This window comes from Chiloscyllium plagiosum, unplaced genomic scaffold (assembly GCF_037043375.1).
Source record: "Chiloscyllium plagiosum isolate Xiang-an unplaced genomic scaffold, Cpla_swu_hap1 HiC_scaffold_19, whole genome shotgun sequence".
NCBI classification, from domain to species: Eukaryota; Metazoa; Chordata; class Chondrichthyes; order Orectolobiformes; family Hemiscylliidae; genus Chiloscyllium; species Chiloscyllium plagiosum.
In genome coordinates, this window is record NW_028270157.1 from 30716029 (window position 1) to 30743679 (window position 27651).

General features: G+C 39.4%; 1 protein-coding gene across 5 annotated transcripts in view; it reads left to right on the top strand.

Moving 5' to 3' along the window:
• tspan12 (tetraspanin 12) overlaps positions 1-27651 on the top strand; it is a 57010-nt gene that overhangs the window by 14896 nt on the left and 14463 nt on the right. For all 5 annotated transcript variants that reach the window (XR_015760427.1, XM_043709606.2, XM_043709605.2 and 2 more), the window contains exons 5-7: positions 4284-4358; positions 16492-16599; positions 18794-18937. Coding sequence is in view for 4 of the 5 variants with exons in the window: in XM_043709606.2 (XP_043565541.1) it covers positions 4284-4358; positions 16492-16599; positions 18794-18937 (327 nt within the window). In the remaining variant the exon portion in view is untranslated. The remainder of the gene's footprint in view (positions 1-4283; positions 4359-16491; positions 16600-18793; positions 18938-27651) is intronic.

Consider the following 27651-nt stretch of genomic DNA (forward strand, 5'->3'; position numbering starts at 1 on the left):
GCTATGTTACCTACCGTGTCTCCCTGACTATTGCACTATTTGGCATTTAACTAATGGCAGGACAAGATGTGGAGAGACACTCGCCCCAAGGAGTTAGGCAGCTGATTCATATATATAAGGCCCTCTGAAAGGTGGTGTCCTGACATCTCTCTGCATGGTTAATCTGCCGGCTAAGTTGGCTTCCTAATGATGCCAACAGCATAACTATATGAGTCAAGAAGACTGGGAAGGATGGCAACAACTGCAGGTCCCATGACCTCCCTGGAAGGGCTTTCTCTCTGATCGTTGGCCTTGTGAATTTTTTTCAACTTTTTCTTAACTTACCTGCTGTAGGTCTGGTGTTTTCTGCACTCCTCAGTAATGACCATCTCTCCAATGCTTCTGTGAAGACTTTAGAGCCACTGGTCCTATGATCAGACAAGCTGCGTGAAGATGAAGGGCTTTAGCCCAAAACGTTGATTTTCCTGCTCCTCGGATGCTGCCTGACCTGCTGTGCTTTTCCAGCACCACTCTAATCCTGAAGCTGCATGAAGAGTTCACCCACCATCTTTAATTTAATTGCAGGCCACGAGGTGCCCAGTTAGGTATTCTTGCCAGCAAAGTGTGGACTTGGAACCTGCTTTTTATTCCAGCATCTGTGTCCAGGCACCCCTCATAAAAATTCAGCCTTTTATGTGAGTTGTTTCTGCCAGACATTTTGGTACTATCATTTACACGGAGAAAGATAATTTATGTGTGCTAAATCAAGTATTATTTCAAGCCTTGTTTAATGTCCGATTCAAAGTTATTAGGTGCAGGTTCCAAGTTAAGAGGCCTAGAAAAATATGTATGTTTCTGCTCAACAATGAGATATTCTGATTCATCAGTGTACATAATGTTTCACTGACATTTCATCTTTTCCGACTAAGCTTCATGGCAGTTTATCCATGAAGATCTGTGCCTCCTGGACCTTGCTAATTTATGTTAGCTTGCTTGACTTTCACAGATTTCTACCACGGCATTTGTCTGCTAGTGTAGAAACAGTTGATTGTCCAGAATCTGTTTTCTCTCTACAGTTTCCTTTAGGAATGTTAGCTTCCTTTTGTTCTGTATCTTTAACTTCTTGACCATTTTCCTAGTTCCATGATTTCCATTTTTTGGGAAAGTTTCTTCTTGCAGGATGTTTTTGAGATGAAGATGTTGTTTACTTACAATCATTTTTAAAAGTCTTCCAAGCTGCCACTCTCTTAACACTCAGCTTGGACATTTATTGCATTATGTTTCTGTTTGCAGCCACGTTTTATACAACTTAATATGGTTGAATATGTGATTCCTGCTCTTTTTAGCATTTTGTTGGGCTTTTAGGAGAGTGATTTACCATTGACTGTGTCAAGAATTTATGATGTTATTTTGCAGTATTGCCCAACTTTGGCAATGGCCTCAGATGTGCAGTGAATTGAATTGTCTGTTCTAATGTCAAGTCTTCATTTGATTGTAGAAACTCTAACAACTTCTCATCTCTCACACCAATTACTATGCGGTCTCTAATTATTTAATCTCTCTCTCTCTTCCCCCTGATTCATCCCCCTTCTCTCTCTCTCTCTCTCTCTCTCTCTCTCTCTCTCTCTCTCTCTCTCTCTCTCTCTCTCTCTCTCTCTCTCTCTCTCTCTCTCTCTCTCTCTCCCTGCTCCGCACACCCTCTCTCTCTCATTCCCCCTGAATCTTTCAAAGCTCCAAGCCTACAACATCTTGCTAGATGATATAAATCATTTCAAATTCTCCCAAATACAGAGATCACTGTTTAAATCTTGCCCATTCTATTACTAAAATTTTTTTCTGGTTAAATCATGATGAGACATATTAATCAATCGATCGCGGTCCATTGTATTTTTTTCCACCTTTTTTGCCATCACCAGCTGTTCACTCCACAGGTGTAAAATCTCCTGACTTGAGGGTGCTGCTCTTTTTGAAGCCATTCCAGAGCACATGAATGGCCACTTCCAGGGCTCCCGCTCTGGCCTCATTTACCAACCACCAATATTATCAATTAGTTGAGACTTTGGCAATGAATCTTCTCTACCAAAGCTGCTATCCTTATGGACTATCGTGTCTGACTGACCTGGGTGAGTACTTGAGTTATTCTTTCTTGCTGTTAAAATGTTCCAATTCTGTACTTTTCTGTCCTACTCTGTTGTTTTTGGATGGCTAATTCCATAGCTCGATTTCCTGCATTTTGCACGTTTGCTACTCTGTAGACTTGAAATCTAAGTCTTTTCGGGGCCTTTCCCTGTTTTTGGAGTCTTCTTTTCTATCTTTTATATTTCTTGATATCTTCCAAGCTCCTGTCCTGCCTTCAGAGTCTTTCCTTTATAGCTACATCTTTGGACTCTGTTTTAACTTTGGATCCTGGTTTTGGAGGTTTTTACCCTAGTTGTCACTGTGCTTCACCTTGCACATTAAGCTAATTCTGCCGCATGCAGATTGAGATGCCTGTCTGGAGAATTCCTAGGCTATTGATGTCTGCATGTATGTTGTCCCTGAGGCTACTTGCTCCTTATCTGTAAGGCTCTTCAACTCCTTACATGCTGTAAAACTGCTTTATTTACATCTGTATAGTAGGTTATCAAACACAGCTCCCTGTTGTAGTGTGTAAGACCTTTCTCTCTCCATGTTCTGACTTCTGGTCCTGATATCAGAGCCATGTGATAATTTATATCATGATGATTTATATTAACCTCATAAAATGACAATATAAGTGAGGAGAATTACATGTTGTCCAGTTTCCTAGAGTGATCAAACCTAATTTGATTTCATTCAAATTGAGCAGATCTGATGCACGTAAGTTCTGGATTTCTGAAGCTTAATTTCTGGAGTTTGATGTTTGTACATTTTTTAGACTTTAGTGAGACCTATTAGTGTACTAAATAAATTTTAAAATTATATAAAATATCTTATTGAGATAACTTGTAATATCCAACTAGTGTGCTGTTTTGATATGGTTTAGTTTATAACAAATGTATTTTGGGTAGTACGGAGTATTAAGATCAACCTGAATTCCTTTTGCATGCATTTTCTAAATTAATGTGATAAGTACCACACTATATTACAGTAATTCATGTGGTTAAAAAGAAGTACTTTATCTTCAACTGAGAAGTTTCTAAAATCTGAAACTTCTGGGGGATATACATGGTATATTTTTCTGGTACGGGCTGAAAATGTGTTGCTGGAAAAGCACAGCAGGCCAGGCAGCATCCAAGGAGCAGGAGAATTGCTCCTTGGATGCTGCCTGGCCTGCTGCGCTTTTCCAGCAAGACATTTTCAGCTCAGATCTCCAGCATCTGCAGTCCTCACTTTCTCCTCGAATATTTTTCTGGTATACAAGATTGGAATTCTGTGCATAAATAATAGTGATAAACTAGTTCAATATAGTTAAATTCTGGTACATATGACTAGTGTAAGAAATTTCCACCTCCCCAGAATGATATATCATTGCTAATAACATAATATTGAGGGCAAAAGCTGCTGCCACAGAAATTGTTGGTAGTATGGTATGGCTTGTACCCCTCTAATCTGGCAACCTTGGAACTAGCCTTCAACAGATGGACAGTTTGCTGACCAAAAAGGTCACCTGTCAATGTCGGTAATTTAAAAGTACTATGCAACTTAAAATGATAGAATTATATATATTCCCAAGTACACTTCCAGCTGCAGTCTGTGGTGCGGTCTTTGTGCTGCTAATGATAGTTTTGCTTTGAGTGCCAAATGGACAGAAAAATTGCAAGTGCCAGACTTTGGAGGTCTCTGGACAAAAGCATGCCGGATTAGGGAGATACAATTTGTAGTTTCCCTCTCTGGGGGTGAGAGAGCCTGATCTTGTTGTAAATTGCTCACAATTGTAAAGCTAATATCAGTATGCTTGTATTTAATTCTTATTGATTTGCTTCATCTGATTTTGGTCATGGTCTTCCCTTTTCTGTTACTGCATTTTGTCATGTTTTAAAGAATAACACCTAGTGGAAAATTGTATAAAAAGCAACATGAGGCGGTTGTGGCACAGTACTTCTAAACAAGGAGACCTAGGTTCACATTAAACCTGCTCCAGACGTGTTTCATAACATTTCTAAACAGGTTGATTTAGGAAAAATACATAAGAAAGAACTTTGTAATAAACAATAACAGAAAGTTCTATTGGCAATTTGATACATTGTTTAACACTGTTTCCATCTGTGTGACTCAGATATTTATCAAAATAATTCAACTACATTATTTGCCATGCAAAATAAATCTTTGTTATGTTTTCACAGTATTTTGGTATCCTACTTGTAATATTCTGTGTGGAACTAGCCTGTGGAATATGGAGCTATGATCAGGATTATTTGGTGAGTACCAATTGGATGTTTTAAAATCAAATTTATATTGATTACTTAACATTTTAATAGAACATTTAAACTCTTCACCTAAAAAAATGTTCTCCAAAGATCCCATGGTCTATATTACACAATTTATAGTCACATTCATTTTATTACGTGTTGCACACTACTTTTGCATCTGTGCTGAGGAGTATGCATATATTTTCAGGAAAGCATTTCAAAAATTTGGGAGGAAGTTTGCAGCAAAGTATAGTTTAGAAGTATGAAAGGTGATCTTATTGAAACATGCAGGATTCTGAGGGGTTTTGACAATGTAGATGCGAAGAGAATGTTTCCCTTCATCAGGGAACTTAGAACTGGGTGCAAAGTTTCAACGTAAGTTTCTTATTTATGAGATTTTGTTTTCTTTGAGGACCATTAATCTTTTGGGATTCTCAATCCAAGGGAGTGGTAGAAGCTGGCTTATTGAAGAGAAAATGAGGTCTGCAGATGCTGGAGATCAGAGATGGAAATGTGTTGCTGGAGAAGCGTAGCAGGTCAGGCAGCATCTAGGGAACAGGAGAATCGACGTTTCGGGCATTAGCCCTTCTTCAGGAATGAGGAAAGTTTGTCCAGCAGGCTAAAGTAAAAGATAGGGAGGAGGGACTTGGGGGAGGGGCGTCGAAAATGTGATAGGTGGAAAAAGGTCAAGGTGAGGGTGATAGGACAGATTGGGGTGGGGGCGGAGAGGTCGGGAAGAAGATTGCAGATTAGGGAGGCGGTGCTGAGTTCGAGGGATTTGACTGAGACAGGCTGGGGGGAGGGGAAATGAGGAAACTGGTGAAATCCGAGTTCATCCCTTGTGGTTGGAGGGTTCCTAGCTGGAAGATGAGGCGTTCTTCCTCCAACCGTCATTTCGCTGTGGTCTGACGATGGAGGAGTCCAAAGACCTGCATATCCTTGGTGGAGTGGGAGGGGGAATTGAAATGTTGAGCTACAGGGTGGTTGGGTTGGTTGGTCCGGGTGTCCCAGAGGTGTTCTCTGAAACGCTCCGCAAGTAGGCGGCCTGTCTCCCCAATATAGAGGAGGCCACATCGGGTACAGAGGATGCAATAGATGATATGTGTGGAGGTACAGGTGAATCTGTGGCGGATATGGAAGTTTCCTTTGGGGCCTTGGAGGGAGGTGAGAGGGCAGGTGTGGGCACAAGTCTTGCACCTCCTGCGGTTGCAGGAGAAGGTGCCGGGAGTGGAGGTTGGGTTAGTGGGGGGTGTGGATCTGACGAGGGAGTCACGGAGGGAGTGGTCTTTACGGAATGCTGATAGGGGAGGGGAGGGAAATATATCCTTGGTGGTTTGGAGGTGGCGGAAATGACGGCGGATGATGTGCTGTACATGGAGGTTAGTGGGGTGGTAGGTGAGGACCAGTGGGGTTCTGTCCTGGTGGCGGTTGGAAGGGCGGGGTTCAAGGGCGGAGGATCGGGAAGTGGAAGAGATGCGGTGGAGGGCATCGTCGATCACGTCAGGGGGGAAATTGCGGTCCTTGAAGAAGGAGGCCATCTGAGATGTGCGTTTTTGGAACTGGTCCTCCTGGGAGCACAATCAAAGCTGAGTTAGACAGATTTTGATCTATAATGGAGTTAAGCATTTGTTGATGCAGGCAAGAAGTTAGAATTAAGATTCAGAATCAGCTCAGTTGTGGTCTTATTGTATGGCACAGCAGGCTTGAGACACCAAATGATCTACCTATGCTCCTATTACTTTTTCTTATCGTGTACTTTCAACTGATACAGAAACTTTGGAACTATTTTGTGTTTTCCTTTTCATTTCTCTCATTCTATTACATTTCATATTGTCTTTTAAACCTGTTTTCAGATATTTTCAGTATTTTTAATTTCCAGAATGAATAGCTAAGAAAAAGCTTCAGTAATGAAACTACATGTTGAAATGATTACCGCATTAAATGAGTGATAAGATTACAGTTGATTCTGCATCTTTTTACAAATGAACTATTTATTTTAGAGAAATAGATACACTCCATCTATAAACTGCCTTTGTTGCCTTCATCACTTTGCCTTTTGGCTTCTGCTCCTGTCTGTTGTTCTTCGCTCTTGAGTTTCTCTTCCTGAATACATTTGTTTCTCTTTGCATCATCTGAGTTCTTTTTTTTTCAGTTGGAGGTGTAATGGAGTGGCAGATCAAGAACTGAGAATGACAAGTTCTGTTTCTGGTCATGGTTGGGATGAAAATGTGTGTATCCCAGACCTCCTTTCTAATTATCTCACTCTATCACTTATACTTCCTCTTGTCCTTTGAGTTTTTTGAAATTCTCCATATTGCTTTGTCTTTGTGTGACCTACTCAACCCATAATCCTCCTCCTCTTCATTCCACTACCAATCCTTAATTGTATCCACTGCTAACTGTTTCTGACTTCTTGCATGGTGAGAGCTACAGGTCCCTTCAATTATCTCCCCTCCATTTCTCCTACCCAATTTACTCAAGCTGGCGTTATTGGCTTTCCAATTTTAGCAAATGTTAAAAAGAATTCAGGTCAGGATGAAGAATTACACTGGAGGACAATTTTGAGCAGTGCTAAATGGATGATAAGCTGCCAGAGGAAGTTATCTGTCCATTATATAATCCCCTCAAATTGCTAAAATAAAGTGGAATCCATAAAAAGTATTGCTTTCTTCTTGATTACCACTCAGGCAGGGAGGTTAAAATTACTCTCATTATCTACTTGCTTTCCCTTATTTCTCTGCATGTCCTTCTCCTTTAGTGTTTTCATCTCTCACTCTGTCTCCTAATTTCATCAGTGGCAATAATTAGAAAGTTAAATTAGAGACTTTTTTTGCTGTAGAATTGACTTTTTTTTTGGGGGGGGGCAGGTGCGGTGGGTAGGGTGATATGGAGAGAGAGAGAGAGAGAGAGAAAGAGAGAATGAAAAATTAGTGCCCTAAGCTTCTCTATTGACATTTTTCAATTTCCTTTTCTAACTCTGGTGGATCATCCATGAAATTTCTGGTGAAATAGCCTGAACATCCATTTACACAATTTCTCTAGAGATCAGTGATCCATTATGAAATAGCATTAGTAATAGAGATGATGGGGAGTTCCACTTGACGTCAGCAGAGATAGGCCAAGCATGTAAAGAAAGATTAACTTTGTAGCAAGCGACGGTAATTGTTATCTAGACACGTATGCAGAAACTGAATGTGAAATTCCCATAGAATCTTTGGAAACTTGGTATAAAAGCATGGATTCCTTCCCAAATTACAAAGACTACATCATTGTGTAAAACCTGTGGTTGTACAGGTTTAAAAGGAACACAAGCCCATCTGTATAATAGAAAATTGAAATGATATCATGCCTCACAAATTGGACTGAAAAGGAGAACCACGTTTTACAAAAACTTTCCATGAAGGGAAACTTGGTAATAAAATGTAACTGGTATGCATTATAAGAATCAGATTAGCCTCAAATACACTCCTAATGTAGTCTTTTGACCTAGGGTACAAATAGGAGCTATCATCTTCTCACTCTACACTAGCTTTCCCAGGTAAATTTTATACCATGAAACGTGGATTCAGATTTGTCTCAAATTGCTGCCCTCTTATATATAATATTCTTACCTTGTGTCCACCCCAACACCTCACTGCCCCTTTATGTTGAAACTTTGAGTCTGATGATAAATAAGAATTAAAATAAATGAGGATGTAGTTTGACATTGAAGTGCATGAGATGAAGATGTTGTTTACTTACAATTAGTTGTTGCACTATAACCAAAGGCTGAAAGCATGTTCACTATTGTTAATCCCATCCATTTTTAATAGCTCAATAAAAAGTTTGTTCATTCTGAACTTGGAACAAATTAATGTCCTCTTTGATATTATATGTGAATTCCTCTGCCAAAAAAATCACCATTTAGTTTCATATGATTCGTGAGATTCAAAATGAAAAAAAATCATATATGTGCATAGAAATGGTTGAATAAGATATTCCAGTATGGCACAAAACCATTTTATCACAACAACCTGTCATTTTATCAGAATAGTTCATCAAATTATCTACATAGTGAAATACAAAATGTTATACACTGTAGAATATCTACTGCAAACATTTAACATTTAATATCAAAGCATACATGTACTGTTTGAGATTCAATAACTTGATTTTGTAGTAGTAGCTGTAAGGAAATTGAAATGTCAAACTGCCTTACGTGACAAATTATGGTGGATAATAGTTTTACTTTGTGTTTAAAAAACATTTATCATTTTTCTTCAAATGCATTTGTTCATTGTATGTTGAAGCAAAACACAGTCAAAAAGTGTATTACAAAGGACAGAATTGTTAGTTTTGGTAGCATGCTACAATTTGGACATAGGCAGCTAAAACAGCACAAGGATGGAAATCCTGTGACCTTCTATTGCAAGATAGTTCAAAAGGCAGCAACAGCAACAGTTCAGTTGCCTGCGAAATAAGATTGAGTGACAATTAAAGTAATTAGCTTTTTAATGACCATATGAAGCTACCCCAACAGCATTTTACTGGTATTAGAATGGCCCTCACCAAGCAATATTCCAACGATATAAATGCAGCTTCCCAGGAAGTGGAGGCTAGACTTTCCATCTTTCCTTTGTTACTGAGAACTTTATAGAGCTTCCCACAGAAGGGTCTAGATAGCCCCAACAGTGACAATGGCCACCACTGTCTCTTCAAGGCATGACATGCCTTCAGCATTCACCCCTCCATCACCAGGGACTGCCTATCATGGAACACTAAAAGAAAATTATCTCCAGCCCTTTAACAGAGCCTCAACATGGAGGCAACCTCAGCAATATCCACCTCCATTGGTCATGCTGCCAAAGCTAGGGAGGATACCATCCCTTTGTATGGATCAATAAGTTGGAGAGGAAAGCTTCTTCATGGAGTGGCATTCTTGGCAGTAGCTTCTTAAGTAGCTGCCACTGATAATACCTCAGACATGGTTCCACTGTCCACCCATATAGACAAGGAACGTCCAATTGGATCTTGCAATGAGACAATGGCATGTTGATAAAATGCCAGCTACGGATTTAACTAGAGAACTTATTTAGCTAGTCATGAATTCCTAATAATTCAGAATTGAAAAGCCACCACCTTTATTATTTAATGATTATTATTTGATCCATGTTCATTTATTCAGTGTTCCAATTTTTCTACCACAGTATTTCATTAGCTTGAGAAATTTGTCTGTTGAAAGCATTTATGTATAAAATACTTCTAACACCAACTAATTTTAATTATTACCATGTGTTAGTAATATGATTTTAAATGTGAATTTTGTTTTAAGATTATGAAATATAATCTCAGATTTCTAAACTGGTGCAGAGCATTTCAAACCTTCATTAGCCTTGTGAACTTATCTTTTACATTTGTTTGGGTGCTTCTTTATTTCATTTGCACAGGATTTGGCTGTTGCTTCATGTGCATCTAGCAAACAAATTTGGTTGGAATAACTTCATCATTTTATGCACATTTGAAAGAGAATGTTTTAAAATTCAGCTTTGTATAAAGCAGCAACTTTTCATAGATCCAAGTTGATCATTTCCAATATTTGAGTTAAAGGTTACAAACCAGCCTGCCATAAACACATCTTGTAGAGCTCAGGAAAGTTATCACCTGAAGGATGTGGGAAATGCTAGATGCATCAGTAAATGCATCTCAACTCCAAATCTTTCTTCCCATCTCTCCCTCTCAACATCCCCAGCCACAAATCTGCTGTGGTCTCTCACTGTCTCCACTGCAATCACTCTCTCCATCACAATTTTTCTCACCATTCTCTTCTGCAACCACCCTCACTCTCCTATCCACTCCTCTTTCCTATAAACATTCACTGTGATTGCAGTATTGCGATCTCTTCCATTGATTTCTCCCTTCCCTAGATCTTTCACCCAACACTTTGTCCTCCCATATTGCTTCCCACCATCTCTCAGTCCATTAGGTACAAGTTTTTAGCGATTGCTGAGGAAAGTGCTCAGCTATCCTAGTCTGCAGGTTTCTGTCACTGTCTTTCTATCCTGAGCAGTAAACAGCCCCTCAATCCTGTCAGTTGCCATGTGGGGAATGGCACAAAATAGTCTAATGAAGTTAAGTTCAGGAAGACCTCTGCATTTCTGGAACTTTTGGGCTTCAACTCTACAAATGTACACCAATTCCCTCCATACCTTTTGACAGAATTCGAAATATTAAAATAATAATATCACCTTCCAAATCAAAAAAACAACTTGGTGCGGCAGCATGTGATAATTTTGCAAGTCTTTGTAGAGGACAATAGATTAAAATTCTGTAATTAAATGGAAAATGTAAGTCTCTTCTTTGGATTTGTAATGTCAAAAGGCAAGACTTCCAACCAATGTAGACTTGTACATTGAACCCTATCATCTAATTCGGTGTCTGTATGTTTAATTCCCACAAATGAATTTACAACTCATCAATTTGATGAGAACTGTGAATTAGCCAGATTCTGAAACTTCACCTATGGCCTATATTTTCTATAACAGAGTAAGAGTTATTTAAGCAACTGGGATAATGCAAGTTATGTTTTTATTCGACATGCAATGCTATCCCGTACAAATAAAGTGAACTATTTAATCTTGGCCAATTTCCAACAAGTAACACACAAAATGAGAAAATTGCCTGCTATCTCAACTGTGCCCATGGTTGTTGTCTGGAATGATTTTCTAGTTACATGCATTCGTTCATGGAAATGTAAATGTTTGCTTTTGTGTCTCTGGGAGCATTCATTTGAAAGACATTTACACCTCAAAGTTAATGAAGAAACTCTATAGAAATGAAATGGTGATAGTACAACAGATATCCAAATCATTTGCTAAACAATTCTCAAGTCTACCTTTTATTCTGTGACTGAACTGGGTAAATATGTGTGTGACTCATAACCCTACTGAAATAGTGCTGGTGGATCAAGTGTTGCAGCAATTTGCTCCTGAGTTCATGGTTCAAGTCTTATTGCAATTGATGGAAGTCTTTTGTTTTTCAAGCTGTAAGTGACTTTCTCAAAAAGCAATGAGAGATAGTCAATAAATGTTGACTTTGTTAATAATGAGCCCAGAATGAATATTCCAAGAACAAATTTTTAAAATTCAGTTTGACAAGTTCTGCCTATTCCTAACAACATGTGCAAAAGTGAAACCAAGAATCTCATTGGCAGAGGGTAAACTCAGACGGTTTTTTTGTGTGGAAAGTAGAAGTTGCACACTGGAGTAGCAGGATGCGTTTTGCTCCGTTTGGGGTGAAGGCATTATTTAAAATTAAGCATCATTCAGTGCAGTACCAGAGAAGTGCTACATTGTTCATGCTTTAATCATTCAGATGATAAGCTATCTGCTTGTTTCAGCTGGATTTAAAAAATCTTCCTTACTTGGTTGTATGTAGATAACATAATTTGTTCTGGTTAGCTGATGATTAAATACCAGTCAGATTACATCAAATAAGAGACCTAATTTTAACCTCATTCTCCTGACTGGAATGGATGAGGCCAGGGGTTAAACATGAGGGAGGGCAGGGTTTTAACGATGTCTCCAAACCATTCCTTCCCTTTCTCCCAACTCCAGAATAATTGGGCCTTTGTCCGAAACGTCGATTTTACTGCTCCTCGGATGCTGCCTGAACTGTTGTGCTCTTCCAGCACCACTAATCCAGAATCCAGAATAATTCAGGCAAGGGAGGACTGGTTACCTCAAAATAGGGGCCCAGGGGGCATGTGGATGTGTTTTTGTGGTAAACTACATGGCAAAGTTGCATCCTGGTGATGTTATGATGCATAACCATTTTCACTGTAGGTTAAATATAGACTGCATGGTCTAAAACCCACCAGTGAATGCTGGCTGCAGTCATAGTACTGGCTAAAGAAGTGTCAGGTAACATCTGAATCATAGAGTCACAGTCATAGAGTCATAGAGATGTACAGCATGGAAGCAGACTCTTCGGTCCAACCTGTCCATGCCGACCAGATATCCCAACCCAATCTAGTCCCACCTGCCAGCATCTAGCCAATATCCCTCCAAACCCTTCCTATTTGTATACCCATCCAAATGCCTCTTAAATGTTACAATTATACCAGCCTCCACGCCATTCTCTGGCAGCTCATTCCATACACATACCACCCTCTGCGTGAAAAAGTTGCCCCATAGGTCTCTTTTATATCTTTTCCCTCTCACCCTAAACCTATGCCCTCTAGTTCTGGACTCCCCGACCCCAGGGAAAAGACTTTGTCTATTTATCATATCCATGCCCTTCATAATTTTGTAAACCTCTATAAGAGATGGAAATGTGTTGCTGGAAAAGCGCAGCAGGTCAGGCAGCATATAGGGAACAGGAGAATTGACGTTTCGGGCATTAGCCCTTCTTCAGGAATCCAGCAACACATTTCCAGCAACACATTTCCATCTCTGATCTCCAGCATCTGCAGACCTCACTTTCTCCTCAAAGATAAACCTCTATAAGGTCACCCCTCAGCTCCAGGGAAAACAGCCCTAGCCTGTTCAGCCTCTCCCTATAGCTCAAATCCTCCAACCTTGGCAACATCCTTGTAAATCTTTTCTGACCCCTTTCAAGTTTGACAACATCTTTCCGATAGGAAGGAGACCAGAATTGCACACAATATTCCAATAAAATCATGTGAGCAAAGCATAACAGGTCTTCAGTTGTCTTTGACATCCATCTGTTGTTCTGACTAGGTTGAGCAAAGTGTGTTGTCTTTTGTTAGTTCAACTACTTATTAGGGCACAACATAATTTTAATTGTTTTATCCGGTTTCTGATACGGCCAATCAAATGCTATATGTGTATTATACTTAAATGAGCTCAGAAGTAAGATTTATTATAAACAGAACTTTGTCAAAGACAATGCAAAAATGGTTGATGGACTTTGTTTGAAAATGCAAACATAAAGATTAACCTCTCTAAATAACCCCCCCCCCCCCCCCCCCACACACACACACACACACACACAGTCAATAAATCTTAGTTATTAAGATTAAAAGAATAAACTTTGAAATGTACAGATGGCTGTTGGTCTGACGTTCCCAGTTGTCTCTGGGATCTTGGCAGAAGCAGCTTGCTCAGGAAATATATTTCCAAGATTTCTTCCATTGCTCTTCAAGAGGGCAATCAGGTTTCATCACAAAGGTGCTTCAGCAATAAGAGACCCAGGCTGATTTGCTTGTTCTTTTACAGGCTTTCTCCAAATGAAAGTCAGAGTCTGCTAAACACCTTTCAAATGCCTTTAAACACAGTTTTAAAAAAAAAGGGGTGTTTTCCTGAAAGTAAATTCAAGCAACCAGGATCAGCAAATATCTGGAACCAAGTGTTTTCCAGGAAATGCCTTGCTTTTTTTAAAAAAGTTCCATAACATATCTTTGCATTTGAGCTTATAAAGAAAAGAAAACAATCCAGGCATTCATAATCCTTTAAACTCAAGCGGCAAAAAAGTCATAGCACTGTGCAACTTGGGAGTCAAAATTTACTCTGATGTTTCTTAATTGGTAGCTGCTGCAGTTCATTTTTTACTTACAAGAAATTTTGGAATGTAATAAGTACTGCTTTTTATTTTAAAAAAATCTTCAGTAAATGCCATAACACCTTTGTCAGATAAAGTGCCATGCTGAAATTGGCATAGACATTTCTGTAAATTGCAGATTTAAAAATATTGCCAATTAGCAAACACTTTCCTTCACAATCTATTTAGTTATTCATACAATTGAGTGTAAAATGATTATAAAGTAAATAACAAAATATTTATCATAAAATCTAAAATCTGTTTCTAGATGTCATCAGCATGCAGTGTCTAGCTAATGCACTATGCAGTTACACTGCATAAGTTTGTAATGTGATTTCTCACACAGTAACCTTCTGTTCTCATTTATGCCATCTGGTGGAGTTATTGAGCAGATGCCAAACTGAAATTGGCAAATCAGAAGCAAATCACCCCAGGCTCTTGATGGACAACTCAAAATTAGGTTTTATTTTCCTTTTCAGTTATAGTCTCCTTATCACGTGAACTTGGAGATTGGCAATCCGCCTATTCTCATGTCCCTACCAGACTATTATAGATGACAAGAGGTTGAGACACTCTAGACTTGCAGAAGTAATTCAACGGTCAATTAGTTTTTCTCCAATACCTTCCTGTGATGACACACAAGAAATGAATATTTCCTATATGGAGAATTGTGGCCTTAAATATATATATTGCCAGTTCAATCTTTAACATGGGTGGAAATTATTCCCTTCTTGATGTAGCAAGGGTAATGACAAGAAAGATATTAAAGTTTGTCAAGAATGAAAAGATTCAGATTTTTGTTGTCAAGAAAAGTTTTCCCCTTGAGGTTTAAATGGTAACTTCAGAATCTTTCCCTGGAGAGATGACTCCCTTACTTCCATGTGTTTCCATCTAATTAAAATTCCCATTCACCTTGTTTTCCTCCCACTTAGAACATTACTGTCTTCCATTGAGAAACTGAAAGGTGCAAATTCCCGACAAGTAATTCAGAGTAGGTTCCTGGTGGTTGCAGCTTTTTTGAGTTATTGTCCTAGTAATCTTGCAACTTCCTCTTCAGATGCCTTTGCATTCAACATGTTCACCATCCTCCATTACTTTGCATGCACAAAAATCAGCCAACTACCAGCCTTGCCTCATCACTGTGCTTGCTTTCAGTCCAACTCACACACCCCTCAGCTCTTCAGTATTTTACTTTGGAGCTCAGGGTCACCTTTGACCTGCATGGTTCTGATGGTTAATTTTCCTTGCAGAAAGACAAATCCATCTATGCAGTTGATATCCACACACTCATCTAATGGTTCTTAACTTGATTTCTTAGCATTCACTCACTTTGCACTTACTTGAAGGCTGCCATCCCCTGTCTATTTCACATTGTTTTCTAAGCCCACATCTCTTGTTGTCAGCACATATACCATCTTCTCCTAGGTACTATCAGCTCTCTGGAGGGTCACTGGACTTGTTAATTCTGATTTCTCACCAGAGATGCTGCCAGTCTGCTGAACTTCTCCAGCAATTTCTATTTTTATTTCTTCCTGACTTCAGCACTGACATACAGGCTGACAGCCTCTGTGAAGGTCACATAGCACACAAAGAAAGCAATGTCTTCAGTGCTCAGTTACAGACTACTGATCTCTGACTTCCATTACTTTTCAGTGCAGTGGAGGAGGTAGGCAGCTTGTGATGGTTGAAAATACTGAACATTCAACCCATTGGTCAGATAGGGGTGAACACCTCATTGAATGGAACGATAATATGTCAACATCAGACCCGCAGCACATGCCAGCAGTTTATGCAGCAAAGGGATTGCATGTACTTGAAGAAAATAGTGATTTGTGAAAATCAAAGGGTAGCAGTACTTAGTGGAATGAAGAAGGCAGTAGTCAGTCACAGGTACTACCAGTTAGTCAGGCGCTCATCCTATTCCAGCTCAGGATGATGGCCATGGTCATTCAGGCATTTGATTCTACCACAGTCTGAGGATTGTATCCATGCAGTACAGGGATTGGGCCACAATTAACTTTGCAGGTCAATTGCAAGTATTTTAGGGCTTATGGGTCGACCAATCGGGGTACTTTGATACTTTAGTCTGGTCTGTTTGGGCTGTCCTACCAATTCAGTCCTGATGGTTTGGTCAGTAATGGTCAGGAGAGTAGTCCATGGAATTCTGGGGAAAGCAGACAATTCATGTCTGGGGTGAGCTTTGTTGTATTGAACCACTGACTGCACTTCTGAGAGGGACAATTTCAAGTCATACTTCATAGTGAATAGGAGGGAACTAAGTCTCCTGGAAGAGGACAGTTTAAACAGGTCATGGTAGTGTGCCCTCTACATGAAAAGAATGGCAGGCAAACAAAGAAATGAGAATTTACAAAGACAATGCATGCTATTGAGTCTAGACTAATAAATGTGTGCTCTTAAACCTCGTGCCTGCAACACACATGTTCTGGTTTATATGTATCAGAATTATCTGGAGCCGACATCATTGAACTTTTTATCAAGATGTTGGTATGTGCTATGTGGTTGATATTTTACACTTTGCCATACTAATCCTAAAAGTCACAGTTTAATTATAATGATGTCACTAAGAGGTCATTCTTTATTTCAGATCTCCATTCAAAGGTCTGATGTGCTTGAGCTGAAGACTAGAATGTCTCATTATGGTATGGCCAGGTACCAGTGGTTAACTCATGCCTGGAATTTCTTTCAGAAGGAGGTAGATTTTACAACTTGACATTTAGTCTATTAGTATTACTGTTAAGTTTGCTTGTGTGGTGGGATGCGATATTCTTTAATGATACATGTGTTTATATGCTTTGTAAACTACATTTTCTGTCTGGAGTGTGCTGCTCGCTAATGGCAGACCCATTACTGTCAATTTGGAAGAGCACTGAGCAGAAAAGAAAGTGAGAATTATTTTATGATAATGGAATCTAAATGCAGACTTTAGAAATTTTATCCTTTTATGAAAAGTGCTTTTGTGAATTATTTTACATTCTTTTTTATGTTCAATTTATGAATGAATAATTAGTTAGAATACAGCTGATATCTTACAGGTAAATTATGTTTTTTAAAAAGTTGAAGGCATTGTTATTACATTCTTCCAAAGTGCTAATTGCATTTTGTATTATTTATGGGAGAGTTAAGTTGAAAAAGGAGAGACTAAAAACTATTCACTTGTTTTCAACCTCAACAATAACACCTTCAATAGAATAGACTGTTCAAATGTGCTTCACAGGAGCATTACAAAACAAAGTTTGACAGTGAGCCACATCAGGAGATATTAGGGCAGATGGTTTTAAGAAGCATTTTAAAAAATACAAGAAACATTAAGAGGTGAAATACCTTCTGGGAAACAATTTCAGAGCTTAGAGCCTTGGCAGCTGATGGTATGGTCACCAAGGATGAAGCACATGCAGTTAAAGGGGTTAAGATCATCACATGGGGTTGGGCCTGGAAAAGGTTGGAGAGATAGAGAGATGAAACAGTGAAGAGATTTGAAAATGAGAATGCAAACATTAAAGTGTGAGTTTAGAATTTGATTAACCTGATGAGAGAAAACAAAATCAGATATATTTGCTCTTTGGTTTTGAATGAAAGGCTTCTTGCTATCATTTTCACATCAAATTTGCCATAAAATATTTACATTGAGGTTTACTAATTGTGAATTTGTGTCAGAGACTACAGTGTTATAGCAACAAACTGAACTTGCATAGCTCCTTTAATTTTAAAAGTGACCTAAGGAGCTGAACAAAAGAAAATTGGGTGAGCAATGAGCCTTTTGAAGAGGTTAGGACGGAATAATTGTTGTATGTAGACTTCCAAAATGTGTTTAATAACGTGCAATGAAACAAGTTTGTCAGCAAAGTTAAAGCCTATGGAATGAAAAGGACATTGGCAACCCAGAATCAAAGTCTGTTGAATGATTTAGGAAATAGTAGTTGTAAACTTTCTTTTATGGATTGGAGGAAAGTATACAGGGGATTTCACAGGAGTTGGGTTTCAGACCATTATCTTTCTCCATCTATATTAATGACCTAGTCTTGGGATTGCAGTGCACATTTCAAAATTTGCAGTTCACCAAAATCTTTGAAATATTATGAACCATGAGAAGGAGATTGGTAGAAAGGAGACATAGACTGGTTGAATCAGAAGGACGAGGAGGTATGTGTGCACAAATCTTTGAATGTGCAGACCAGATTGAGAATGCAGTACAAGGCATGTGAGATCTTGTAAATGTAAATAGACAGGAGAATATGAAGGCATTGATAGTTAACATTTGTAAAGAACTGGTCTGGCCATTACACCTTTTTAATAATTATGTGAAGGTATTAAAGAGTGTAGAAAAGAATTATGATAATTATTCATGGATGGATTAAGGAAGCTGGAGCTGCTCAACATAAGAGAAGAAAGGGATGCCAGGAGATTTGATAGAAGTTTTCAAAAATTGAGTGATATGGGTAAAGTGGATAGCGGGAAACTGTTCCCCATTGCAGGATAATTATCTGGAGAGGAAAAGGTTCCACTGAAACAGGGTATTAACTGGAGAATGGGACGAGCCTAGTTGCTTTGCCAAGATGGACATAATAAATCTGCTGAAACTTCTCTTTGCTGCAACCAATCTGGTTCCACAATGAACCACTTTTGAAGTGTAATTAATGTTTCATTTGCAGTACTGGGGAATGCAAATTTGCACCAAATAAATAATCAGATCATTTATTATGGTTTAAGAATTTGTTGTGTCAGAAACTCCCTGCTGTGTTTTGAATACAAACTTTATTACAATTGAGAGGTTTGTTTGAGATGGAACAAAATGTATAACATTTTATTTCAGTAAAAAATCATTGAGTATCAAGTTTAATAGAAACATTTCAAGAAGCTTAGAGTGCTATCAATTTTACTTTTCCCAGTTCAAGTGTTGCGGAGTGGCATACTTTTCAGATTGGTTGGAAATGACAGAAATGGAGTGGCCTCCTGACTCCTGCTGCATTAGAGAATTTCCTACGTGCTCTAAACAAGTCCACAATGGCCAACATATTGAGATTTATCAAGAGGTAAGTGGACTAACTTCTTGCAGTAGTTTTTAAATAGACTATAATTTCTGACTAAGCAATGTGGTAAATGGTTTTACATAGGTGTGTTTCTCAATTCAAGTGGTATGCACTTTCTACATAATCTCTTAATGGTAAACTCAATCTCACAATTACACTTAGTTCCAAATGCAAATTTGGATAGGTGCTGGAATTGGAAAATTATATGTAGTTGGAAGTTAAATGTGGTGTTGTTAAATCAAGATAGTGGTTCTGGGGACCTACTCACAGTTCTGGAAAAGCTCCTTGGTCACTCCAACCCATTGAAAAAGGGAAAAAGCAAAGAATGGTACATAACTATACAGTCCATGAGCATGTTTCTGTGGGCAAGTTATGGATCAACCCAGCAACCATTTCACTTGATGGCTGCTAAAATTGTAGTGCTGCATGAGGTGTGTATCACAGCCCTGTTTACCACTCTAATGCAGGTAGGCTACCACAATGTCTGGAAGAAGGCAAAAGCATGTTTTGAGGTTACAGCAAATTCATATGGTCATTGGTTGTTCCAGACATTTGCTTCATTTTATATACAGTTGTACGTGTGACAGATGGCACAGCTCTGCATTGGACTACTTGCTGATAGAAAGCTGATTAAGATGGATTCTTTAAGATCTTTGTCAGGTCGTCATGCCAGCACCTGTAGATAGCTTTAGTGATATTTCAGTGGATGCAGACAATTAGACATTGCCATCTATTGATCATGTTGATGAGTTTTCTTTCATACACCATTGCTCAGGATGATACTAAGTTGAATATCTCTGGATAGCCATTCTTAGCAACATGATTAGTAAAGCCTTTACATTTCATGCTTGCGACATAAGTGTTTTTTTGTTAATGTCAATCTCCCTTTGCCAAAACAAGGAATTTGCCTGTGGATACTGGCAGATGGGCACACTACACCTTTGGTGCTGCCTGATTTATAAGGCATCCATCTGTCTTTCCTAAAATAAACTCAAATAAAAAGTGATTCAGTGTCAGCAGACAAAAACAAAGTGCATTCAGAGCTTTAAAAGTTAACGGCAGGGAGGATGGTTGCTTTTAGTGGGATCTCACAAAGGCATGGAACTGCTGTACATTGTGGGCTATGGGCATCTTGTGATGTCCAAGATATAGATGGAATATAGAGACAGAGCTGCAAACCGTAAGGAGCCAAGATGATGGAGGGTAACCTTTTACAAGACTGAGACCTTCAGTTTTCTCATAGCAGAGGTTGGGTCAGTGGCAGGTTTGTGATGCCAGGGCAAGGCTAGAACGATTGGTGTTCGAACTTACTGAGGGAAGCTCATTACGGATTTCAGGAAAGTGTATGAATGTGTTTCAATTACCCCTGACATGGGCAATCCCACACTTCACATGAATGTCTTGCACTGAAAAGGTCACCATGGTGGAGTAAGGCAGAGATCAGGGCAAGACATAAGCCAGGTTCACAGTTCTGCAGAGGTTAATGGAGAGGATTGGAGAGAAGATTATAAAATGCTGCCAAGATGGATCACTGGCAAATCATCGGAAGATGATATTGCTGTGGCTTGGAACAAACCTACCCGACTTCTGGCCATCATATAGTTAAGGAGGTTCTAGTGCTGAAGGATAGAGCAACATCACCAGCAGCCACAGCCTGTGGAAGGGTAAAATCCAGACACCTGGGTGCAATGGCAATGACCAGCATTACCCCATGACAGAAGGCAACGGAGTGCTGCACTGCACCTGCCTTCACTTGGCTGAATGTCAATGCAGGAGGCAACTCTGAGTGGGCTGGAGGTTGGGTCCTATGGAAACTTGGAGAAAGTGAGGACTGCAGATGCTGGAGATCAGAGCTTAAAAATGTGTTGCTGGAAAAGCGCAGCAGGTCAGGCAGCATCCTGCTCCTTTGATGCTGCTTGACCTGCTGCGCTTTTCCAGCAACACATTTTTAAGCTCCTATGGAAACTTACTTTCGAAGAGGACCTACAACTGAAAGGACTGGGAGGTAATCACTTGCAGGCTGCTCTGACGGTCACTGTGGTCCTGAGCTTTTTTTCTAGGGCTCCACTAAGGACTTCTGAGGTATCTTCTGATCAGCCACAGTCAACTGTTCTTGGGAGGTCACTAATGCTGTCTTCTGACGAAGCCATGAATTTGTGAGTCTTCCCCTGTCTGCAGAGAGGCAGGGAGCCAGGCCAGTGGGATTTGTTGTAACAGCCAGTTTCCATGGTGTCAAGAATATTGTAGATTGTCATTAGAGTGCCAGCTGCTGTTGCCATCAGAAAGGGATTCCATTCCATGAATGTGCAACTAAAATGTGACTAAACCAGCCTAATCCTCCAGGTTTGTGCATAATATCTGGGAAGCTTTCGCAATTTCTGCATCCTGAAGCACAGTCAGATGGCTTAAGTTATTAATGCGTCTCTTGATTATAGGACTGGGTGCTGGTAGACGAGAGCCACTCCCAGTAGGCCTGGCTGATGACAGTAGCAAGGAGTCCTCATATTGACAGTGGAGAGAGGTCCAATACTGCATAAATCTCCTCCATGTGGGCCACCATCGCTCATGCTCCAGATGTGGATTATGTTTCCTGAAAGCTTTATCAGGCCAACATAAGGACATTTCTTCCTTTCTCTCCTTCCTCTCCTTCCTCCCTCTCTTCTCTCCTTCCTCCCTCTCTTCTCTCCTTCCTCCCTCTCTTCTCTCCTTCCTCCCTCTCTTCTCTCCTTCCTCCCTCTCTTCTCTCCTTCCTCCCTCTCTTCTCTCCTTCCTCCCTCTCTTCTCTCCTTCCTCTCCTTCTTCTCTCCTTCCTCCCCTTCTTCCCTTTTTCTCTCCTCCCTTCTCTTCTCTTCTCTTTTCTTCTCTCTTCCCTCCTCTTCTCTTCTTCTCTCTTCCCTTCTCTTCTCTTCTTCTCTCCACTTCTCTTCCTTTCCTTTTGTGTTTTCTAAACTCCTAAAAACTTTAAACGTTTTTTTAAAGTTACTCTGTTGGAATCAGCTGAGAATGGAGGCAAGCGTGTCACAGGAAGGTGAGTCCTGGTCACAGGTAGACAAGGCCCCTTGTGGACTGGAGGCAAGGGACTGGAGGCCATTGCAAGGATCTAAGGTTCCCTTGCAGACTGGAGGTATGGTCTTGAGTTTCAAAGCCAGGTGTGGTCTGTAAAATTGGCTCAGTGCATTCTGGAGGCTGGGTGCCACCGCAGGGTGCCAGGGTGGATGCATTGTAAATTGTATATTTTTTTTCCTTTTTTTCCTTATGCTAGGAATTTTATTATGTGGTCATAGAGATGTACACCGTGGAAACAGACTCTTTGCTCCAACTCACCAACTCCACCAGGTATCTCAAATAAATTTAGTCCCATTTACCAGCATTTGGCCCATATCCCCCTCAACCTTTCCTATTCATATACCCATCCAGATGCCTTTAAATGCTGTAACTGTACCAGCCCCATCCAAAGATGTGCAGGTTAGGTGAATTGGCCATACTAAAATTGCCCATAGTGTTAGGTGAAGGGGTAAATATAGGGGAATGGGTCTGGGTGGGTTGCTTTTCGGAGGGTCGGAGTGAACTTGTTGGGCCAAAGGGCCTGTTTCCACACTATAAGTAATCTAATCACTTCCTCTGGCAGCTTATTCCATATATGCTTCACCTTGAGCATGAAAAAGCTGCCCCTTAGGTCCCTTTTAAATAGCTCCCCTCTCACCCTGAACCCATAGTCTCTAGTTTTGGACTTCCCCACTCTGGGAAAAGACTTTGTCTGTTTACCCTATCCATGCCCCTCATGATTTTATGAAACTCTTTGAAGTCACCCCTCAGCCTCCAATGCTCCAGGGAAAATATCCCCAGCCTATTTAGCCTCTCCCTATAGCTCAAACTCTCCAACTCTAGAAATATCCTTGTAAATCTTTTCGATCCCTATTTTTTGAAGTTATTCCAAATGCTTAATTATCTGTACCTAGGTATCTTGTACCTAAGGTAGTGCCGTAAATGACAACTTGTAAACTTTTCGCTGTATTCGTTCACTGTGACAATAAAGCTGATTCAATTTGATTTAGTCAATCAGACCATATAGTGTTCTGCACAGCTGTCTGTCTTCATGACTACTGTAACCAATCACCTTATTCCCTTGGTATCCCTGTTGCTCTGGAGATTTTTCTCTTTTGGAAATCTTACGTTATATTAGATGAGCATATTCGGAGATGACACCACCATTATCCAATGGATGGCACAATTCCAAACACACCCAACTATCTGAGAGAATGAAGTCCTTTATATCTTGCTTATGTATTGCCTACCTCTTACCCTGAGAGTGAGTTATCTGGCTATGGAGACTGAGTTAAGGAAAGAATCTCTCCTGCCTCCACCCTGCAGAGCTTTGTCAGATTTTTATGTCTCATATAGTCTCTTCTTTCCTGCAAAGTACAAATACAGGCCCAATCTCCTTCATCTCACCTCATTCAACAATCCCACTATGCCTGTAATCAGTCTTGTGAGTTTTAGTTGCAGAGCCCCCAGGTAAGTCTAACCTTCTCTAGGTAATGAGAACAACATTAGGCACTCATATTGCGGATGATGTGAAATAACAAATGATTTGTAGCTGGAGGACCATTCATCCAGCCATGCCAGCACCTTATGGCATAATGAAACCACAGAATACCTATCTGTAAATGAATGTATATTTATAGGAGTCCAAACTATAGATATTGAATAAATAGCCATGTCTCTCGGGTGCCTCCAAAATCTCTTCTTTGTCTATCACTCTGCACCCCTCTGACATCTGCCTCTGAAGTGGAGGCAGTGTACTGATGCCATGTCTTGTTAATTGCAATGACTTTGGCAGATGGCTTCTTAGCTTAGAGGTTCTTAGCCTGCTAAGCGTCTCCTGCACAAGTGCACTCTCTTCTGCGTAATCTACTGGAGGTGATGGGGTCAATGGGGGAGGGGATATGGAAAGGCCATCTCGGGTCCCTGGCTGGTGCATCTCTTGCCTGTTGGTGTCCAATGGGCACCTCCTTTGAGGAGAAGGAGTAATGGGAGGAAGGCTAAGGTTCCTTGTCTCCTTCTTACCTTGCTATTGATGCACTGTATCTGTGGCTATAGTGGTGGATTGCAGGTCCAAACACACATTGTGTTCTGCTGGGCCTGCATCTTCAAGGTAGCCACTGCTCTTTCAATGGAAGCATCCTCGAGCAATGACAGGACATAGATCTTGCATTGCCAAGTCACGTCTTTAGTCCTGTTGAGTAAATGATTAACAAGTCTATTGTTCTGCAACTGGTAGAACCAGTGGGTTTACTGTAATTAAATTTTCAGAAGACATTTATTAAAAGGAATATTAATAGGAAAGTTATTGAGGAATATTTAAAGGGACAGAATTCTTAAAATATATCTGGAGCAGCTTTTCAAGCCAGTGTGTAGAAGGCCCTATGAGAGACGGGGCAGTCCTGAACTTAATTTTAGGTCAGGAAGCCAGGCAAGTAGTTGAAATAACGGTGGGAGAACATTTTTCAGACAGCGATCATAACTACATTTATGAAAAAGGATGGATCTGAATTCAAAGTTCTAAACTTTTTCATTAAAATAAGAGCTGGTACAATAGAGCCAAAGTGGATTGGGAGCCAATAGTTTTGGGTAAATCTGCGTCAGAACAGGGAACATTCAAGAAGGGAATAGGAAGAGTACAGGGCCAGCATATTCCAATGAAGACAGAGTAGGGTCATCTAATTCTGTGAACCCTGGATATCAAAGAATGTACAGGATAGGATAAGAAGAGAAAGGGGACCTTATGGCTTCTACCCACCATCAGGAAGGGGTGGACTACTGAGCAATCTGCTGCCCTTGCTTCCAGCACTTTCTCCCCATTTAACCCATCCAATCTCCTTTGTGCTATAATTGGGAAGGTGTTCTACTGGCAGTAACCATTATCTGCCAATGGTATCCCTCCTCAGTGGAACTGGTACATTTCAGCAGGCATCTGTTAGACAGTGGGATTCCATGCACAGGGTCTTTGATCCCAGGGGAAGACTCACCACTGTTCAGTAAAGTGCCTGAGTGACACCTAATATGAGAGGCCTTCCTAAAACTAGGAAAGTCAGGGCTCTTGTCATCTCTGCAGTTAGTGATGTAATCTCTATCAAATCTCTACTAAAGCTTGATGTAAACAAAATGAGAGAATGAAAAAGGAAAAGTAAAAGCTTAGTTCATTATTTCCTGGCAGAAATCACTTCGACATAAACTGTGAAATGCCTAAGAGATCTCCTTTGGCAAATATCATTTATTTGTTGACAAATAGCACTTGCGCGCTCTCTCTCTCTCTCTCTCCCTCTTTCCCTCTTTCTCTCCCTCTTTCTCTCTCTTTCTCTCTGTATGCTGCTTGACCTACTGACAAAATCTTCAATAATAGACTGGAAATGTACAAGTCTTAATATTGATTTATTTCAGTACACAGTATACTTTCTTTAACTCTGAAAGCTCAGTTTATATGGTTGGATAAAAGAAACTGTGCAAAATGATCAAAAACAATGAAACCAGTAACATTCCATAATATATGCATGATCCCTCCTTTTAGACTACTACCCAGGCAGTAAAGGCAAACATTACGCCTCTGGGCCCTCCCTCCCTCCATTATCCCTCCCTACTGAATCCTTTTGTGTTCTTCTGCTCTTATTTTCTTAGTTTGCTTTAAACCTTTCCGAGCTTTTACAATGATCTTTCAAAAGCAAAGCCTAATGTTACTTATTCACTACTTCCCAATTTATTTCTCTCAGCATTAGTTTTCTTTCTCTTGATGCTAATCTTTGCTTTTGCAATAAAATTATGGCTTTCAGATGTTACTGCTAGCAGCGTGAAGAGCTAAAACCCTGGCTCAGGTTAAATAGCATTTAATTCAATTTGCAGTAATATGATCATGACTGGAATGTATTTCAATGAAGCTTTTTGTTACTTGGAAAGAAGTAAATCATTCACAACTTGTCAACAAATAAATGATATTTGCCAAAGGAGGTCTCTTAGGCATTTCACAGTTTATGTCGAAGTGATTTCTGCCAGGAAATAATGAACTAAGCTTTTACTTTTCCTTTTTCATTCTCTCATTTTGTTTACATCAAGCTTTAGTTAGTGTTCATATTGTACATGTGAAAGTTCCCACGGCAGCATCATAAAGACACAGTGGCAAAACAGTACTCACATCTTGTGAGGTCTTTTTGCCTAGTTACGTTTTAAAATAAATATGGAAGTATAAAGACCTGTTAATGGTACCAGTTAATTATATGGAGTAGTGTAAACAGATTTATTTTATACTTTGTCAAAATGCACGTTCATTTTTGCAGTTCTTACAGCATTTGTTTTCTAAAGCAATAACTTGACATGGACAGATGAATCTGAGAATAAATTCTAGATTTATAGAGGATTAAAACTTGTATTATAATTGTTTCTATGCCAAATTTTGTTTTCAATATTTGAGGTTTTATGTGAATATAGAATACATATTTTGATAACTGTTTCCATGTTGAAAGCATCTGCACCATTTTCTTTGGGGCATTCATTTACAATCCTGTTCAGAGGCTATTGTTGAAAAGACTTTAATAATGCAGTAAATACTGCTGATGGCTATTTAGGTGTTAGCCGTAACTTGTTTATAGATTACTAAAATATTACTTAAGTTATTTAAAGATTTGAAGAAAGAACTGCACTAGAAACCGTTGCCCTTAATTTCTATTTGTGAGCGCAGTGGCATAGTGGTAATTCAAAATAATTCAAAACCCTAGCTTAATGTTTAATCTGTATTCAAATACCACTAAGGCAGGTTTGAAAGTTGAATTGAAAGAAAAATGCCACCACTGTTGATTGGCATAAAAAACCGGTTCACTAATGTTCAATTAGAGATGCCCACATCTGTGAATTAAGTAGAAAAAATATTGCCTTGATACTACTTTATATTATTTTTTGCACACTATATTTTAACTTTTGGTTTGCCTTTGCCTTCTGTGTGTCCACTATCTTACCATTCTAGTTTTATCTGAAAGGCAAAGAAATAAAATTTGCTCCTTGACTGGGTGAAAACTGACATGGAATCAATCTGCCAAACCTTGACCTAATTTATGAACCAACATTCAATAACAAGAATTTGTTAAATAATGCGATAGTGGCAGGTTGCTGACAGCAAAATAGACAAAATGATTTAGTTAGTAGCTTTCAAATAGTTAATTTACTGTGAATAATTCTGAGGTAATGACTTATGTCCTACAGAATATTACATTTTTTTTCAAACCCTGGTAACGTCAATTGAAGTCTGTCAAGCAAAAAATTATATCTAAGATATTATGAAACTCAATCCTTTGGGAATTAGATCCAGGTATTTGAAAGGCTGTTTAAGTGCTAAGCATGTTAGAACCTCAGATATCATGCCATCAGAGGTAATTCTGAAATGCCTCTGCTCTATTTATTGTGTACTGAAGGTGACAACTAACCTTCAATCTACTTACAAGTGAGTGCTACCAACTAATATAAAAACATAAGGTGATTTAGAAAAATGCCATTGATACTGTGTGCTTTTGGCAAGATTTATGATGTTTATAAATCCATTGTGCTTTTTTTTTGGTGTTCAAATCTGTGGACATGCATTCCATAAAATGTACTTAACAGGAAATCTAAGTTGGCATTACATTTAGCAGCACAGATTTCAGACAGTAATCTGCTACATTGCATTTAATTTACAC